Source organism: Takifugu flavidus, chromosome 11, assembly GCF_003711565.1.
Source record: "Takifugu flavidus isolate HTHZ2018 chromosome 11, ASM371156v2, whole genome shotgun sequence".
NCBI lineage: Eukaryota > Metazoa > Chordata > Actinopteri > Tetraodontiformes > Tetraodontidae > Takifugu > Takifugu flavidus.
This window is the reverse complement of record NC_079530.1, coordinates 15,595,761-15,609,464: the sequence shown is the minus strand read 5'-3', so window position 1 is coordinate 15,609,464 and position 13,704 is coordinate 15,595,761. Positions and strand designations below refer to the sequence as shown.

The 13,704-nt window shown below is 43.4% G+C and overlaps 3 protein-coding genes across 4 annotated transcripts; 2 read left to right on the top strand and 1 right to left on the bottom strand.

Annotated features, from left to right (window-relative positions):
• Positions 1-2,100: 2,100 nt before the first annotated feature.
• Positions 2,101-5,473, top strand: LOC130533626 (CMRF35-like molecule 1). Of its 2 annotated transcripts, XM_057047196.1 has the most exons (11): positions 2,101-2,116; positions 2,411-2,522; positions 2,607-2,924; positions 3,007-3,306; positions 3,423-3,522; positions 3,686-3,783; positions 3,870-3,904; positions 4,034-4,102; positions 4,200-4,262; positions 4,633-4,701; positions 4,814-5,473. In XM_057047196.1, exons 2-11 carry the CDS (start codon positions 2,477-2,479, stop codon positions 4,859-4,861), a joined length of 1,146 nt encoding a protein of 381 aa, XP_056903176.1. In that variant the 5' UTR covers positions 2,101-2,116; positions 2,411-2,476; the 3' UTR covers positions 4,862-5,473. The 2 variants fall into 2 exon arrangements, with proteins under 2 accessions (XP_056903176.1, XP_056903177.1); XM_057047197.1 differs by lacking the exon at positions 4,814-5,473 and having other exon boundaries at positions 4,596-4,670.
• A 706-nt stretch (positions 5,474-6,179) lies between these two features.
• Positions 6,180-9,897, top strand: vdac2 (voltage-dependent anion channel 2). The gene is made up of 9 exons (XM_057047200.1): positions 6,180-6,322; positions 7,171-7,242; positions 7,334-7,383; positions 7,501-7,653; positions 7,733-7,785; positions 8,364-8,591; positions 8,743-8,893; positions 8,975-9,032; positions 9,103-9,897. The coding sequence occupies exons 2-9, from the start codon at positions 7,176-7,178 to the stop codon at positions 9,192-9,194; spliced, it is 852 nt and encodes a 283-aa protein (XP_056903180.1). The 5' UTR covers positions 6,180-6,322; positions 7,171-7,175; the 3' UTR covers positions 9,195-9,897.
• Positions 9,898-10,133: 236 nt separating this feature from the next.
• Positions 10,134-11,792, bottom strand: LOC130533630 (catechol O-methyltransferase domain-containing protein 1-like). The gene is made up of 7 exons (XM_057047201.1): positions 11,571-11,792; positions 11,373-11,491; positions 11,075-11,180; positions 10,831-10,949; positions 10,664-10,718; positions 10,464-10,597; positions 10,134-10,384 (listed from the first exon to the last, which is right to left on the bottom strand). Exons 1-7 carry the CDS (start codon positions 11,620-11,622, stop codon positions 10,232-10,234), a joined length of 738 nt encoding a protein of 245 aa, XP_056903181.1. The 5' UTR covers positions 11,623-11,792; the 3' UTR covers positions 10,134-10,231.
• Between the last annotated feature and the right edge of the window lie 1,912 nt (positions 11,793-13,704).

Sequence of the window (13,704 nt, the reverse complement as noted above, 5' to 3'; positions counted from 1 at the left end):
TTCCTTCACGTCCTCCTTCCCTTCCAACGTGCAGAACTCGTCACCCGTGCACTCCAACTACGTAACAGCTGTTACAATAATGATGATAATACGAAGATGGTTTCCACAGGTGCTGGTTAACCTCTGTGACTGAGTCACAACTTCATGGGCCTCTGAAGCTCTAAACCAGTGGTTCTTAACCTGGGTTTGATCAAACTCTAGTCTTGCACCGGCAAAACTAAAGGAGCATTTTTTGAAGCTGCATGCAGATGGGGAAGACAGGAACACAACACTTGCTGAATTCAAGGTGAAGAGAGCCAGATTTGATGAAAAGGCCACTCTGCCTTCTTTTGGATTTGTACCCATTGACAATCCGATCCTCACAGCATCGTACGAAGGTGCTTACCTGATCACAAAGCAGGGCAAGCCACACACCACCGGTGAAACACTCATGAAACCAGCTGCCTTAAAGATGCCGAATCTGATACTCGGAACAGCGGCCGAAGGTAAATTATCCCAAATTCCTCTTTCAAATGACACCATCAGCGAGAGAATAGAGGGCACGAGTAAAGACATCTTGGCTCAAGTAGTCGCAGATCTGATTTCAACCCGGCAAAATTCAGGCTTCAACTCGGTGAGACCACAGACGTTCCTAATCTAAGCCAGCTTGCTTTTTGTGCGCTATGTGAAAGACGACATGATAATAGAAGATTTTTTAATTTTGTAAGCCTCTTACAACAACAACTAAGGCAGCCGATGTGAAGAAGCTTGTAGATAACTTCAGAGATCACAATCTTTTATGGGATATGGTTTCTGCAGGTTGTACGGACAGAGCTCCAGTCATGCTGGGAAGAAAGTCTGGTTTTGGTGCGTGAGTAAAAGTCGATGCACCACACATCATTGTCACACATTGTATTCTGCACAGGCATGCGTTGGCAACAAAAACCTCGCCTCCAAAACTGACAGACGTGTTCAAAATTGTCGTTGAATGTGTGAACTATGTGCGAAATAGTGCTGTGAGGCACATCTTCAGTGAGCTGTGTAAAGAAATGGGCTGTGAATCTGAGGTACTTCTGCACCGTTCTAATGTTCGGTGGTTATCTCAGGGACAGGTGCTGAATCGTGTTGTTGCCATGCGTGTGGAATTAGCCCTGTTTTTGCAAGAACACCAACATTGTCATGCAGATTGCTTCAATAATTCTGAGTTCATTCTCATTTTAGCATACATGGCTGATATATTCACAGCTCTCAATCAGAGGATGCAGGGTGGTGGAGTCAACATCATGGAAGCGGAAGAAAACCTGAAAGCTTTAAAAAATATATATATATAGCTACCGTCATGGAAACGACGAACAGAAAACAATAACTTCGCAAACTTTCCCCTTCCGGATGACTGTGTAAGTAAAGGTGTGAAATGGGGTGTGAGAAGTCTAAACCATTTCACCCCTTCCATCAGGTGTCACAATACACAAAATGTATGTTTTTATTGATTTATTTACCTGCAGCCGTTCATTTCATATTAACATATACATTAGACATGAACCTGATTCATCTTCTTGTTCCAGATCAGGGCTCTTGGCTCTGTTTCTACCTCAGTCTCACAGTATAACAAACACTTGCCATAGAATCTCCTATTTGATGATCAGACCATGTTTTCCCATATAGGAATATTTGATCCTGAAAATGTTCTTCCCACGTTTTCATTACGATCAGCACATTATTGAAGGCGTCGCCTGTCTGGAGAACTGTGGCCCTCTGCTTCTGGAAGGTGTCTGGCGCCTTCTAGAGAACAATTGGTATCGCTGTGAAGGAGAAAGGTCCCACATGTTTGGCCCAACAAAATTCTTCTAGTTCCACCTGACAGTTTTCGTCACAGAAATCCAAGTTTTAAAAGCAGTTTTGCTTTTTCTCTCAATTTCTTCGGGCATGAGGGTCGTCTGGCAGCAACAAGAGAGGTACATGACATCACTTTCAATATTTTAGCAGGCTCACTTGGTAAGTTTGGTTTGCCTTTCCTTCTCAGGTTGCAGATCCTCATCTGACTGGACGCAGCCACGTCACAGGTGAGGACATATTGTCATGTTGCAGCTTGCTGTTGAAGCAGGGCGGCAGAAGATGGATTTATTTGAGCCTGGAGGTTCGTACCTTGGTTGATATTTACCCTGAATAAAGGATGGAGTTTTGTCACAGAGGTGAGACTGATAATAATATAATGCACACATATAATGAACTAATGGCCTGAAAATTGATTTTGATGTAAAGCATCTTTACATTAAATTAAACCTTTGCAAATAACATTTCATCTGCAAGATACATAAAACAACACAAAATTGTTGTACAAGTCAGATAATATATTCATGGGTTTTTACAAAACAATTCTCCAAACAATGGTGCTGCTATTTCTTTAACACATGTATTTTCATAAAATCAGGAAGTGGAAACTCATTAAATAGACGGCCGTGCCTTCCGTTGGTCTTATTCTGGTTGCTGCAGCGACATGGCTCTTCACCTCAGCATTTCTCTCCTCCTCACTGGACTCACAGGTCAGTCACTGGGTGGCTTTCTATTTACACTTGTTTGAATCTTTACTACAAGATGTCCAACTCATGCATTTGGTCTCGTTGCAGGAGTTTACAGCGTCACTACAGTCACTAGAGTGTCAGTGAAAGCTGGAGATTCCGTCTCAATTCCATGTCTGTACCACCCAAAATACACCAGCCATGTGAAATACTTGTGTCAAGGATATTCTTACAGGTCCTGCTCATATGCAGTTAAGACAAACCAGCAGAGTTCAGGAAGGTTTTTGATCTCTGATGACAGAGAGAAAAAAGTCTTTACTGTGACCATAAAAGATGTGAGAGAGGGAGACACAGATTTCTGGTGTATTGTGGAGATTAATGGAGGAAGAGATGATGGAACATATTTCCAAGTGTCAGTCACAAGAGGTAAGAACCGAACGTCATTATCATCTTAGTCAACCAGCTTTAGGTTGGATACTGTTTACTGGTGAATTTGCTTCTCTCTAAGATGTTTCCAGTCTCTATGTGGATCATCAGGAGGTAACTGGATTTATTGGAGGACAAACAACCATCAAATGTTACTATCAGAACTCTGGACAAGCTAAATGGTGCCGGGTGGGTGGCCCCTGTGTGACACAGTCACAGGGATCAATAGATGGAACCACAGTATTCATTAATGAGACACTTCCCAGAGTCTTCACAGTGACTATGAGCGGACTGAAGATGGAGGACAGTGGTTGGTACTGGTGCAGCAGAGGAGATCTACAGATGCCGGTGCAGATAATTGTCAGAGAGAAACCGTCCACCAGTAAGTTCTGTCTGTCAGTTATTACCACAATTTGATGAATGATGTCATCTTAAATCCAACAGATATTCAACATATTGTCTCTTTTACTCTGTCTTACTGTTTTGTTCTAAATGTAGCTGCTCAGCCTGAGACTTTTACTAGTCCTGAACTTGTCTCTCCGTCGACCACAGATGAAGCAGAGAAACCGTCGACCACAGATGAAGATGCTCCCAACAGGTCAGCAGCTCTGCATTAGAGTGCAGCCTACATTTATACTAGAAACTGTCACCTTTAGGTCCAACAACAGATCCTGCAGCTGCTGCTGAATAGAACCAACAGATATAAAAGAATTTTAGATTGTCCTGTTAATGTCTATGTTTTATGTGTATTTCTGCTGCAGTCTTTCAGGTTCCTTCATGATTGTCATCATCTCATTATCCTTGTTGATCTTCTTTGTAATTTTGTCCTCATTGATCTGGTTCTGCATAAAAAGACAAAGTAAGTCTTTATTAATCAAAGTCATCACAAATTTTATAAAATAAATGTTCATTCAGAATCACCAGACTTTCTAATCTGACTTGTAGAGCAGATCCAGGAGGAACCATCAGCTGAGATGTTGGTAAGATTAAACTAGTGTGCAGCAGTTAGACCCAGGACAGAGTTTACAGATGGAACATGTGGAAATGTTGACTTGTTTTGAAAATTAAAGTGATAAGATAAAAGATTTCATTTTTCAAATGTAAAACAGGACATGGCTTGTCCTGAAGATGAAGTGATTTACAGTAAGATGAAGACAAAACCAGAATCTTCGCATCGGGTAACTGCATCTGCTGCATTTATAAAAATGCATAATTTTATTGTAATTATACATAAGGAAAAAAAATCAAGATTTTTTTTACTGCTTTCTCTCTCAGCCATTGTGTTCTGAAAATGAAGTCACCTATAGTTCCGTGAGAATTCCAGAGCAGAGACCCAAGGTAAACACCACCACTTCCACTCATCAAGTCAACAAAACATGAAAAGAATGAGAGAGGACAGAATCTGTCTTAGCCTCATGCAACATACACCAAATAATTCTGAGCATGGGGCAGATCTGCAATCATTCCTCTGCTTCAAATAGCAAAAAAGATCTAAAATCTCATCTCCTCATGTCGGGCGGTTAGAGAGAGGGCAGTGTAAAGGAGACAGGGCTGTGGGTTATTATACAGTTAATATCCAGGTCAATCTTCTTCTGATAATAACCTAACGGGTTTAAACGTCTGGTTTTAATATTCTGAAAATCAAGTAACATCAATGAAATATTGCAACAGTGACACGGCTCACGACTCTTCCTGCTTCCATCTTCAGCCAATGTGTTCTGAGAATGAAGTCACCTATAGTTCTGTGAAGATTCCAGGACCAGAAAGGAGACCCAAGGTAAACACCAACACTTCCACTTATTACTGATTTCTTTTCACTTTCTTGAATACTTAAGTGCCAAAAATGATTTTGTGTGCGTGTGTGTGCTTGTGTGTGTGTCTTTTAACAGGAGACTACTGACATATACAGCAAATTGGCTAATAGCCGCAAACTGTAGAGGTTGTCGTTGGTTATTTCAGGATGCAATGTCACAATGGTTTGAAGCAAACTTTTTTCACTGTGTTGCCTTTGACAGTCTAAAACTTGTCAAATTAGTGAGTTAACAAGTCCAGAATGGTGTTTTTTGCAACGACAGGGTGAGGTAATAACACATTAGTGACAATAATAATGATGCTGATGAACATTAACAAACTACTAAGCAATACAGATAGCAATAAAAGAATTTTAATTTTTGAAACATTTTAAAATTACGCAACATCCTTTTCTTTTACTCATCAGTTCCTCAAAGCTTGAATTGGTGGTTTCCTGCATAACTCCTCACTTTCTAAAGGAAATCACATAAACCTGCAACACCTGTACCTCACAACGACATTTGAAATGATTTGCTAAGACTTAAAATTGAAACCTTCTAACCAAACCCTAAAACATTCACTGAAAATATAAAATGTTGTTTTGTGTGTTTTTAACTTATTGTCTAAGTCCTGCAGACGGTTTCATTGCATGTGGACAAGTTGCAGGTTAGGCTGCGAAATGCAGATGTTTGTCATCATATAAATGTGTCATCATATGTATCACATATAAAATAAACATACTAACGTAAGAACAGTGACTTTCCACGCATGGATTCTTATGTAATGGACACATTTGTAGTATATTAATAATTTAATAATCATACACGTCGGATGGGAACCATAACATGAGGAAGCTAAAAAGCAGAATCATCCAGTTTTGTTTTGCTCAAAGTAGCTTTTATGTGTGTAGGGGATTCCAAAAGAAAAAGAAAAAAGAAAGAATATTAGTACAAACCCAAACTAAAAACCTGAAATTATGAAATGTTGGTTGGCTGCACCTTTCCAAAACTTTTAGATCATGAACCAGCATCACTACAGTCAGTGAAATGTCAGTGACAGCTGGAGATTAAATCTCAATTGGTAGCTTTATTTTCTTCTCTGGGTTCCAACTTTATTCTTTCTTTTTGTTAAAAAAGGATATTTTAAAAGAAAAATTGACTTCACTTCACTTCCTCCTCTTCCTCTTACTCATCATCTTCTTCTTCCTCCTCCTGATTCTTCCGCTTCTGCTGCTTTATTTCTTCTTTTTCTATAGCGCGACCTAGAAGACGTCTCTTTAGCACCACCTACTGTACAATATTAGTGTGTGTAGAGTCTGTTTTTTTACTGCTAAATAATTTCGAAAGCCAAAACACTACTGTTTTGTTCATAGCCAACTGTCTGCAGTACATTGGAAAATAATAATTTTTAATTCGGATGAAAACATTTTTAATCAGGCACACAGTCGGTCCTCCCAGGTCCTGAGCCGTGGTGTGATAGGTCTGGATTCATTACAGTGCAGTCTCCTTCAGCTCGCCCTCCAACCGGTGACGCCTGCCTCGACCGTGCGGTGTGAGGAATATCCGAATAAAGTCGCCGTAGTCACCTGCTTTTGTTAAATCCTACTGGTAAGAGAGACGCTTATTTAAGTCGAAATTGCAAATGTTATCCAAAAGTTCGGCAATTCCTTGTAACCTCTGCCAACACTGGTGCTCCACAGATTAGCAAAGTTAGCCGAGCTAGACCTACTGACCATGCAGCAACTGTCATCTGAGCTTTGGTTAAACGTCTCACGGCTTTGCGAAGGCGGCTGAACCCGCTCTCCACAAGAATAATAAGAGCCACTGTTGAAAACATGTGCTGCCGGTTTCTTAAAATGACGGTGGCCTGCTAGCATCGAGGTGAACTGGCCGGATGGGAATGGAAGTTCTTAGTTAACGCGTTGCGCTAATAGGCGGTGGCATGAGGCCAGGCTCGCCTGCCAGGGTTTGCCACTTCCCGCAAGGTGGTAGTTTCAATAAAACCCCGACCTTATGTTGCTGCTCCAGTCCGGTAAAGTGGGCCCCCTCTCACTCTCATAACCTTGTGTGCTGAGATGCTTCGCTACCGGCTAATATGTCACATGTGTTCAATTGTCTTAAAGGCTTTTGACAGTATGAAAGAAAATGTCTATTTTACGTCGTGAGGAGAATGATAAATACATAGTGCTCTTATGTATGCCAATTAAATCAATTTCTAGTAATTTCTAGGATTTTGGTGTGATGTAAGGTCACTTGAATATTCTTTTATGGATGCCTACTTTGCTGGTGGTTTGCAGGTTGAGTTCCATTGATGCATCTCTTCCTGCCTCATTTATGTGCCACTTTATAAGTTGGTGAAATGGAAAATGATCTATGATCTATGCATTTGCTGTCTCTAGCTTATGCAGTATATATGTAAAACGCGGTGCGGCTCATGCGTTGCTGTTTTCTTCCAGTAACGATGGCTGTGCCTCCCTGCTACGCTGACCTGGGCAAGTCTGCCAAGGACATCTTCAACAAAGGCTATGGTATGGATGCTTACATTTCAATGTTGTAGTACTCTGACATCCATTCTCTTCGAGCCTAAATGAGTTTCATGACTTTAATCATTATTTTCAGGATTTGGCACAGTGAAGCTGGATGTCAAGACAAAGTCAGCCAGTGGAGTGGTAAGGCCTCGCCATACTTTGAAGATTTAATCAACAAAGCCTGAACTTTGACTCTTAACCTTATTGTATTTTAGCTATTAATGAGTTGCTTTTTTTTCTAAAATTGACCCTTTGCAGGAATTCAAAACATCAGGTTCCTCCAACACTGATACCAGCAAAGTTGCAGGCAGCCTGGAAACTAAATACAAAAGACCAGAGTATGGCCTGACCTTCACTGAGAAATGGAATACTGACAACACCCTGGGAACTGAAATCACCATTGAAGATCAGGTTAGTAAACCAGTCCGCCATTTGGTAAAATAACGGTTTATTTTTTCATAATGTCATCTGGGTTGTTTTTTTTTTCCAGATTGCCAAGGGACTTAAGCTGACTTTTGACACAACCTTTTCACCAAACACCGGGTAAGATCATAATTAAAGGAGCAATTACCGAAAACTGACACATCGATTGGTTGCACTGCTTCAGTGCTGCAAATGTCTGTGCCCCCTTTTGAAACCTGATCTGCGCTGCACTTGCTTGTGACACGTGATTTATGGGCGAAGTGACCCCAGTCCCAATATGGAACCAGTGTGTTTAACCATGGGTATGATTGGTTGCCATGAGTTACTCGGTAGTTTTAATTGTATTCACTGGAGTGACATTCCTAATGCATCAAAGTGTGCTTTTTTAATTCATTTATACAGATAGATGGATAGATTTTTTTTTTTTTTTTTAATGAAGTTGCTGGTATGAATTTGAATCGGGTAAAATCTTAATGCATTGTAATAGATTTGAAACCCCTTAATGCTGCAGGAAACAAAGCAGTCTTTGAAATGCCTAATCCAGGGGTCTCCGGACCCAGTCCTCAAGGCCCGCAATCCAGCCGGGTTTTCTGTCCGACCAGGTAGAAAAGCGCCTTCACCAAGGAAAGTGGGATCCCAGGTGGAAGCGTCGCCCTCCCAGAAATGTTGTCGGCTAACCGATTGTTTCACCTCAACAGGAAAAAGAGCGGCAAGGTCAAAACCGCCTACAAGCGCGAGTACGTCAACCTGGGCTGCGATGTTGACTTTGACTTTGCCGGTCCCACCATTCACGGAGCTGCTGTCGTTGGCTACGAGGGTTGGCTCGCCGGTTACCAGATGACCTTCGACACCGCCAAATCCAAGATGTCCCAGAGTAACTTCGCTATTGGCTACAAAACGGGAGACTTTCAGTTGCACACCAATGTGTAAGTTGAGCGCCTGTTACAATTATGATCTGCGCTATTATCTATGCTGTATCTGCTAATCCTAAATCTGAGCTGACCACATGAGCTCCAGCATATGTGGGTGGTTTCTATTTTGATGCCTGTGACATTAGATTTCTTCTCCGTTTTTAAGCAACGATGGTGCTGAATTCGGAGGCTCCATCTACCAGAAGGTGAGTGACAAGCTGGAGACGGCCGTCAACCTGGCCTGGACCGCCGGCAGCAACAGCACACGCTTCGGCATCGCCGCCAAGTACCAGCTGGACAAGGACGCCTCCGTCAGCGTGAGTAGCAGCAGAGCTGCTCAGGGACGCTGAGAGCTGTTTTAACTGACTGGATGTTTGTTTGTCCCCCTCCCCCCCCAGGCTAAAGTTAATAACAACAGCCTTGTTGGTGTTGGTTACACCCAGACACTTAGACCAGGTGAGGATTCCCGTCGGTCATCATTTTGGCAGCAGCCATTTTCAGTCGCTCACGCTTGTCTCTCATCAAGGTGTGAAACTCACCCTGTCCGGCCTCGTCGACGGCAAGAACATCAACGCCGGCGGCCACAAGCTGGGCCTTGGCCTGGAACTGGAAGCCTAAACTCCGTGATGGAAAGGGACTTGGGGAAAATCAGGAATCTGGCCTTAAATGTAGAACCAACTCCAACCAGCGAGGGGATAGTCACTGAAGAGATGGGCTCAAAGACCACCGCTGACTTTGAGCCTCTCACCAAGGTCATGGTATATTTTAACTACATTGCTTTTTACTTTGTAGTAGAGTCTACTCAAGATTACGTTGAGGGCACATTATTTATAAATGGTCATTGTTCGGTAAAATGCCATAATTAAACTCCGGTATAATCCCTCTGCTGTCATCGTGTGTGGCTTTATTGTAATCATGGACACCTTTGAGGATTTTCTTCTTTCATTCTGTCTTACAGCACTTATTTGCATCCACTCACACTACGTTTCCGGCTAATATTTAACGTTGACGCACAGATTAGCGCTGCTGTTTTGCGTTGGCTGTCGAGATCAGAGACGACCTGTTGAAGCTTCCTTTGAACTGGGCAGTTTTTGGGTTGCTTATTGGAATTTTCTCTGAACTCGGCCGACCAAACAGAACTAAATTTTTATTTTGTTTGCACAACCAATTCACCCACGTCGAACCCTCCCCATCCCTCTCAGAAGGCGTCCCCGTAAACTCTGACAGTTCCTTCTGTTCAGGGCAGAACAGAACCAGTGTGAAAGGTGGAAGGTCCTCATGTATGTATGAATTTTCAATAAAGTCTTTGAACTTGACCAAATGTCTAACGTGAATCTAGTGATGCTTTATTTAACACTAAAGCTGCACTCAGCACAGTTTTCACCTTTTTGGTACTTTATATTGCATTTAAAATGAAATGCAATATACAGTAATATGGGGGGGTTAACTGTTGTCACTTGTTTGAGGATTTGCATTTTAGCTGCTTATGTATTTTGTCTCAAAACTCAGTTAATCATGACTTTTATTTAGAAAAATCTGCACCACACTTGTAAAGAATCTGACTGCGCCGCTCAATTTATTTTTCAAGGTCGCAGAACAGAATTTCCTCCAGAACATACGAACTGACCCCCCCGTGGATGTAAGCGGGCTCGTTTTCAGCGCCTGACGGCGAGGGTCAGCCCGTCCCCCATGGTGAGCATGCTCAGGTCCACCCGCTCGTCCGCGTGCAGCTTCTTATTGAGGGAGTCCAGGACCCAGGAAGTGACGTCACCCAGTGCGGGTTTGACTACTTTTCCACCCCAAAGCACCTTTTTGAAAGGAGAAAGAGAAGGTCTTTAAACTCCCTTTGAACATCTGCGCACATCTGCCTCTGCGGGGTCCACTCACGTTATCGATGGCGATGATGCCGCCTCTTCTCACCAGCCGCAGGGACGCCTCGTAGTAGTAGTCATAGTTGGATTTATCGGCGTCGATGAACACAAAGTCATAGGTTCCGGCCTCGCCCGCCTCTATCATGTCATCTGAGGGGCCACAGAGACGAATTCGACCAAAAAGCCCCCTTTAACGCGAGAAATAAACGCACTTACCCAGCGTCTGCACCGCCGACTGCTGCCTGATCTCGATCTTATTCTCAACTCCAGCCTGTGGAGGGCAGAAAAAAAACAACTTTTCTTAATGGTTTCTATTTTGAAGGTAGTATTTATGGTTCGGGTAGACGTCCCGAACCTTCTGCTTGTGAAGAAAGTCCTCTCACCTCTTTGAAAAACGGTTTGGAGATGTTGATGTACTCCTCCTCTATCTCGCAGGCCACCACCCGACCGTTAGGGGGCATCGCCAGGGCCATGCTCAGGGCATTGTAGCCAGTGTACATCCCTGCGGGGGCAGACAGACATGGAAGGTCAGCTGTGTCCCAGGGCACCATTCTGCTGGTCCCGCTTTATTGAAATATAATAGCAAAGTAGTTTGAGTGGCTTTATGGAATGCAAAGCAGGACATACCGATCTCAATAGCTTTGGTTGCGTTTATCAGCTTAATGAGAAGTGCCATGAACTGGGCCTGTTCACTGGCAACCATCATTCTGCTCCAACGGTCCTCGAGGGTTCTCTAGAATGAACAAATTTGAAGAATTGTTCAAATTTACATTTAATGCTGCTTTTTGTGGCTCTTCGAGCGTCGGGCGCAGGTTTCTTGGGCGACGGCGCCCTCCAGTGGTCGAATTATGTATCGCGCAATTTCTGAAGCTACTGGGCTCCGATTGGAATCGGATCGTTGTTCCAGTTAAAGCAGGTTTCTCACCAGTTTGAGCTTGGTCAGGACTGGGTGCTCTCTCAGCGAGTTGTTAAGAACATACTGCAGCACAGGATCGTTCTTATCGCCGCCGTGGGGGTATGAAAAAAAGGCGGCTTGTCCCAAACCTGAAGGGCGAGAAACCAGAGCAGCAGTTGTTTTACAGGCGTCTGTCGTGAGCAGGAATCCACCGTCCAGCAGACTTACCTGCTATAAACACAACTCCGAGGAGAATGATCACTCTCTTGTCCGGCTCCATGGTGTTCTGGACTGAAATCTTGAATCGGGATGACCGTGCTTTTATGCAGTGCAGGCGGTGTTTGCTTTGATCGACCTTTGAGTCCACTGAAAACCTTGATTTCAAAGTTTATACCAGTTGATATTGACAATGAATGTGGATTTGTTTCCATGAAGGCTTCAAACACGAATAGAGAATTGACTTTTCGAGAGGAAATTTTCCTGGCTGTAAAGTTTCCAGGAAAAAACAGAACTTTTAGAGCTTTATGACATTTTGTCTCTGTCTCTCTCGCCGACACCAGACGGTTATTTCTTTTATTTTGCAATCCAAACAAGCACTTTGAACACTTTTATCTGTGTTTGCCGTCCTCTCAATCTTCCCGAACGCGTGTTCAGACATGATGCTGTGTATCAGTGTGATTCAGCTTATATCAACATTACATTCCCCCGGTTCGAACGTCTCCTGGTACATGTTCATAAAAGCTGTTTTAAGAACACACTGATGTCAGGAAAGTTGAATGACGAACCATTTCAGCTTGGAACGATTTCCAAATTTGCAGCATTCTCAGGCAACATCTCTCCCTGGTGTAAAATCACTTGTTTTATTCTTCCCTTGTCTCCCCAGAACAGCTCTGTTGCTCTTACTGAGGCTCAGCTACAAAACCAGATCATTTCCCTCAGTGAGCGGAGCAGCACAATTATTTCACGCGATTCTTTCCTGATTTATAGTCGCATTTCTCATGTAGGCTCCATGTTAAACATCTTTGAGGCCGCGCTGCAGGTGAGGAGAATGAATCCAGCCGTCTCCCTTTTCTGGAACGTCTTGTTCCCTGAGGTGGCTTCTGTTTGTTTTGGCAGACATGATGTAGGTCTTTCATATGTTTCTTAATTTTTGATAGTGATTCAAACTCTTACACAATTGTCCTTTGAACTGCTGCACAGGCTTTATGAGTCTCCCTTTTTAACGTCATCCTTTACCTTTGAGCTCTTCTGTGATGTTTAATGAGCGGTATTTTGTCGTTAGAGACTGCTGGAGTCTTCTCCACCTTAGATCTCCTCATCCTGCTACTTCAAAAACAGGAACAGCTTCGACGGTAGCCAGGAATGGTTGAAAAGGAATGGTTGTTTTTTTTTAGGGGGATGTGAGGTCTCTCCAAGGACGCAGAGCTTCCTCTGTCTGCTCCCTAATTAAGGATGCACAGATACAAACACGGAACACGTCGCCGACGAGAACGCGTCAATGAAATGAGCCCTGACGGGAGCTGTCTGTGGAAATGTTTGAGTTGTGATGAGGACAGGAAGGGGACGTCTCGGTGCGTGCGTGTGTGTGAGTGTGCATCTCTGCTGAGGTCTTCTCAGCGAAAATGAGATGTCTCTCCACAAACCCTCTCCGCTGCTGCTCCAGGCCTCAGCTTGTGTGACGCTAATTGTTTTTGCTACTCATGCCAAGTACCTACTCTTCCCCAGCACGTTCTGCAGACAGGCCCTGGTCCCTTGGCTGCTTTTTGTGTCTGTTTAAGAAACCAGAGTTTAAAAAAAAAAAAAAAAAAAAAAAAGCTAAACAAAAAGATGTGCTGCCATCTGCACCACTGCTCCCCCGCCCTCCCGGCTGCAGCACACTGAGAAACAAGAAAACAAATCTCACGCCCGCGACTGCTAATAAGACACAAAATAATTCAAGAGGATCCTGTTTTGATGGTTCCTCTTTTGAGAAGTTTAGAGAGGAACAGCGCTGCTGTGAGCTCTGCATTCTTATGCCATTCAAACTTGTAGTACCCACATATGACCGCGGGGTGTCAGTGTTGTCTAGATAATCCACGACAACAGAAAGACGGCCGGGCCTCCAAGCTCGCATCTGGCAACCAATATCGCTTTCCTCTTGTTGAATTGACCCCTGGCCCCATCATGGAGTACACATATTGACACGCTTGTAATACCACACAGCGGTTACATCATTTGTGCTTCCATCACCGTCAGACTGCTTCACGGCGCCGTAATAGCGGCAGTCAGCTCGGCGCGTCTCAGGCAGATAAGCGCGCATGAATATTAAGTGATGATAATCACAATGGAGGGGTCGACGTCAGAGCCGCTGACAGACGTTTCT

Coding starts and splice junctions, on each gene's coding strand:
- LOC130533630 (XM_057047201.1), bottom strand. CDS start 11,622: ATGGAGCCGGACAAGAGAGTGATCATTCTCCTCGGAGTTGTGTTTATA. Junction 11,492..11,570: donor CGGAGTTGTGTTTATAGCAG/GTAAGTCTGCTG, acceptor CTCGCCCTTCAG/GTTTGGGACAAGCCGCCTTT. Junction 10,950..11,074: donor AACCAAAGCTATTGAGATCG/GTATGTCCTGCT, acceptor CTGCCCCCGCAG/GGATGTACACTGGCTACAAT.
- LOC130533626 (XM_057047196.1), top strand. CDS start 2,477: ATGGCTCTTCACCTCAGCATTTCTCTCCTCCTCACTGGACTCACAG. Junction 2,925..3,006: donor CCAAGTGTCAGTCACAAGAG/GTAAGAACCGAA, acceptor CTTCTCTCTAAG/ATGTTTCCAGTCTCTATGTG. Junction 4,263..4,632: donor TTCCAGAGCAGAGACCCAAG/GTAAACACCACC, acceptor TTCCATCTTCAG/CCAATGTGTTCTGAGAATGA.
- vdac2 (XM_057047200.1), top strand. CDS start 7,176: ATGGCTGTGCCTCCCTGCTACGCTGACCTGGGCAAGTCTGCCAAGGAC. Junction 7,243..7,333: donor CATCTTCAACAAAGGCTATG/GTATGGATGCTT, acceptor CATTATTTTCAG/GATTTGGCACAGTGAAGCTG. Junction 8,592..8,742: donor TTTCAGTTGCACACCAATGT/GTAAGTTGAGCG, acceptor TCCGTTTTTAAG/CAACGATGGTGCTGAATTCG.